At 31.8% G+C, this 4,788-nt stretch overlaps 1 protein-coding gene across 1 annotated transcript in view; it reads left to right on the top strand.

The window, feature by feature from the left end:
- The window catches only part of LOC106476272 (fructose-bisphosphate aldolase-like), a 17,760-nt gene that overhangs the window by 3,518 nt on the left and 9,454 nt on the right, over positions 1–4,788 (top strand). The window contains exon 2 of the mRNA XM_013936936.2: positions 3,625–3,740. Coding sequence (XP_013792390.1) covers positions 3,632–3,740 — 109 coding nt within the window. The 5' untranslated portion in view covers positions 3,625–3,631. The remainder of the gene's footprint in view (positions 1–3,624; positions 3,741–4,788) is intronic.

The following is a 4,788-nucleotide window of genomic DNA, read 5'->3' as shown; positions in this document are numbered from 1 at the left end:
ATAAACGAAAAAAAAATGGGAAAAGTTGGTGGCGAAAAATGCGTGTACAAGTTAATTGTGGCATATTTAGTGCGTCGGTATGCGTATTTTATGCATAAACATGATTCTATCTACATCTGCCTTTTGGTTTATCCTTAACTATAACGGGGTATGAAGGAAGTCATAAACAGTAGCTAACTAACAGTGTGTAAGGGCTCTGGACAAGGCTTCGTCATGAAGGATAGTCCTACTGCAGCGTAAGAGCTGTTAACAAATTACTATTGATAGATAGGTTTATTCCATTAAATAAGTTATTTTGATCTTGCAAGTGTTGGTATATTGATAAAGCATTATCTGTGTCAATAGTCATAGAAATTATTAGAATGAACATCTGATACCCTTAGTATATTTCGCCAAAGCCTGGCAGTTTAGATAAGGCATTTACAGTTTTAGTAAATTATTTATATTTCCTATCTTTACTTAAACTTGTTCAATGGGTCATTAAAAATAACTAATAATTACATCAACTCATTTAATAGTAGTTTCGTTTTAATTTCTTATAAAACAAAAATACAGCCAAACCCCAAGTTGCACTGATTCACGTATAAACGCATTAGATAATGTGACCAAGGTATCAACTCTCGCGATATACCCTTCTTCACGTTAACGCGGTAGAGTGGTTGTTGATTTAGGGTCTTGAATGAGTGTTACTCAGCAAGACGTGATACGAAAAACTTGAATAAACAATGAATTGACACGTCTGAATGTAAACGTTTTTCAGTTTATTAATGCGACGTTTCGAGCTCACGATCTTCGTAGATGTAGACCGTGTTACAATGGAATTAGGCTAGAAAACTTGTCGGAAAACAACTCAACATGTTATTGTTAGTCTCAGTTATGACTTATGAGAAATGTGCCACTCAACATATTAAAACAAGAAAGCCTTTAACCCTATCCACACGGGTTAAATGCCGTATTATCGCGTTTGATGACTCGCATTCAAAGTTTTAACTACTATATTATGAATTTGTTAAATTCTGGATCAAATTTTATATTATAATTGAAATTTTAATATTATACACTATTGAATTTCTTAATTTAAAATTAGATATAAAAAAAAAACACCAGAATATCGATTTTTGTGTCATATGATATGTTGAATGCAGCATTAGTTCAAATTAGGTGTTTGCGATGTCCAAATATAGTCTATAGTTTCTTACCAATTAGGAACTCAAATTACAGATATTGACAAGCTAGAATATCAAATAAGAACCTCCTATCTTTTCTATTTGTTGAGATATTGCTGTATTTACTGAATCAAACGTTGCCCCCCCCCCACCTCTTTCTATTTTTGGAGGTGCAGCGAAAAAAATATTCAGCATGAAACTTAAAGGAATGAAATCAAATTTTGCAGACAAACTTATAGCATTGATAAGAATTTTACAGGAAATATTTATTCATTAGTTAGCCAGGCCACGTTTTTTGTTCAACTTGAATATGCTGGTGGGTAAATCAAAATATGCAGCCTAGCTAACTAATGAATGAATATTGGCTGTAAAATTCTTACAAATGCTATGACTGTAGCTTACCAGTTTGGTTGCCAATTTTGATTTCATTCCTTTAAGTTGCATGCACAGTGCTTTTTTGGTATTTTTTTGATTAGATATCATAACCTTTTGTCAACACATCAGCAAACTACAGCAAGTAAGAAAGAGAGACACTATAGTAACCAACATTAGCTTTTGGATTGCAACCTTGTTATTCAGAACAAACCTACACTTTACAGAACTAACTAGATTCTTTAAAATATATGGTGGTAGTTTTCTCTCAAAAAAAAGTGTTAACTTCCTTTATAATAACACCATGGAAACTAGATTAACAGTTTATCGCCAACATGCACTCGGTACAGATGTGACAAGCATCATTATTTATGCTAATTGCTTAAATTCATATCACGTGATGTTATAAGCTCCTTAATTAGAAAAACTTCATGAAATGCAGCTAACTTGTGCTTAAAAAAAATTGGCAATGAATAATAACTGCCCACCCATATGATTCTTTTGAAAATTTTGAGCTAGAAACTGCTAATCTAGTTTATTTGGTCCAACCAATACTTGTGTATCTGCATGTTCTCTCATCCTATAGTTTTGCTGCTCGAAATCAGTCATCGTTAATCTAAATGACAAAGAAACTAAAAACTGTACACTTTTGCTCTTAGGTGAAGCTGTAGTAAATATTTTAGACCAGTAACTTTCGTGACTTTTTGTGTGGGCATGTGCAGGCATTTTTGTCAAATTTGAGCAGTTTTTGTTAAATAACTTTGCACATGTGGCTTATTTACACTAAATTTGACATTTAATTAATGATTGCCTTAATACATAATAATTATGTTACTTCGAAGACTTATCAGCAGCTTGTACGTAAAAATTGCCAAGCACAACCCTAAAAAATTAAAGCATTTAATAGGATCATAAGTGGAAATTTAAAACGTGTATATTAGAAAAATCTATGTTTTCAACCTTTACTATTGATCAGACCAGCAAATTTCCTCTGAAACACTTGCATCCATTTCAGATTGTTTTAATCACAAATAAAACATTTTAAAATCACAAATATATTATTGTTCTTGTATGTTTGCCCCCTTTTTAAAGGCTTAACTCCACCGTTCAAAATATTCTATATCTGAACCCGACTGTAATGAAAATTTGAACTTGATTTCTAAAATTTGTCTTCTGTAAAAACTTATCAGGTTAGTTGTCATTAATAATTATTGCCATTTCCTGAAATAATATTAATTTGATGATAGCTTGGTAGATCTAAAACCTGAAAGGCCACTTTATCTGCTTGTATTATGAACACTGGAAGTCTTCAGCTCCAGGCCTCGTAGAACCTTTGTCTGGCCAGTGAATAACTGAATACATTATGTTTACAAACTATATGTTATGCATTGGATGTCTGTGAAATGTGTTAGGAAAAGTTTGTTTCTCATGTAACAAACAAGATGCTAGGGACAGGAAAGAATAGACTGAAGGTAAAATTGAGTATGTTCAGCATGACAGAATTGGATAGTACTATGGTCTCTTGGAACACGATATAGTCTGGAGATGGAAATATTAATTGTGTAGTGCTAGTGTGGTTAAGTATGGACAGTTTTTTAGTATTTGACATTGTGTTTACATTGAAAGACCATACCAGAATAAAAAGTAGCGTACTTCTATCCATTAAAAGTTTTTCACTTGGTACTAGTAGCAGTTTTTATTTAATGTGATGGGCAACATTATGTAAGAACAAAATGAAAAACTTAATTCTGTAGTGGTGTAATATGAATGTTTTACAATTTCACATATTATTGTAGGTTATAGTTCACTGATGCATTACAAGCATACATCAAATGGTCAGTGAATAACACATTTTGGTCAGGGAAAAGTAGATGAATTAAATTCTACCCAAGGTAAGAGAACCATGTGAAAGATGTTTAAAACTGTATGTTAAGACTTTCCATTCTGGTGTAAATGAAGAGAAACTCAGTACAGAGTCTAAAACATCATTTATCTACTTTTTAGAAATGAAGAGACGAGATATTCTGTAGGAAACTGTTAGTGCAATTCCTGTTATGTTTAATATATTTGATTATGATTATTTCAGAATAATCATGGCACACTTCAACTACCTGAGTGAAGAAGAACAGGCTAAGCTGCGACAAACGGCTGAGGCTATAGTTGCTCCTGGTAAAGGGATCCTGGCTGCTGATGAAAGCACATGTATGTTACAAAGATTTCATATGTACTTCAGATAAGTCAATTGTATAAAAGAAATATTGTATTTGAAATGTACAAAAATAAATAACCCTTGTAACTGTTCCTAATTTTAAGTAAATTTCACTAGTCTACTGAGATTATTGGTTTCAGTTGTCTTTGTAATATTTACTTCAGTAACCAACTGTATAATAATTTTTCTCTTGCCCTGTATATGTAGTTAACCCTTTCCTGACAGGTCACAGGTGTAAGGCCATGTTTGTTGACTCTTTCAAAATTTTATTGAACTACTATTTCATGAACTTGTGTCAATGAGTTTGGTATTAAACTGTACATTATAATTTAAATTTTAGTATTATACCTTACTCAATTTCTTAATTTAAAAGTAATATAAAAACAAAAACAGTTCAACATAAATTTCTGTGTGTGTGTCGCGTGGTATGTTGAATGCAGCACTGGTTCAAATTAGATGTTTATGATGTCAAAATAGTCTATAGTTTCGTATGAATTAGAAACTCAAATTATTGATATTGACAAGCTAGAATATGAAATAAGAGCCTAAAATCTTTTCAATTTGCTAAGATATTGCTCATGTAACAAATCAAACACAATGGCCCACATCTTTCCCTTTTTGGAAATGCTCCCTTTTATACAATTATTTCTATATATATGACATGAATAACTAATCGGAAGCTCAGAATGTCCCCCTAGTGGCTTTTTCAGCCATTTTAACGTTTTTGGGTGCCATCTGTTTCTTTTGAACCAAGATTTCAATCAGGTAGGTTATCTTTAGCCTGCTCAAATTACATATTTTTTTTAACTGAAATACAGCTTAGAATTCCACTATAATTTATCTATCTAGTAACTATGGTATTGATATAGTAATATATGATTTTTTGGTAATTCAACTCTGTGTGTATGTGTATATACAAGCAGCAACTGAGTACAAAGGTCGTAACTAGAAGAGAGAATTGTTTGCTTTACTTCTTCATTTACAGTTCTTTGTTTTAAGAAAAATAAATTTAAGAACTTGTTTGTAAATAGTAATAATCTA

Source organism: Limulus polyphemus, unplaced genomic scaffold (assembly GCF_000517525.1).
Source record: "Limulus polyphemus unplaced genomic scaffold, Limulus_polyphemus-2.1.2 Scaffold10171, whole genome shotgun sequence".
In the NCBI taxonomy this organism is placed as follows: domain Eukaryota; kingdom Metazoa; phylum Arthropoda; class Merostomata; order Xiphosura; family Limulidae; genus Limulus; species Limulus polyphemus.
This window is presented reverse-complemented; position numbering and strand designations above follow the sequence as displayed.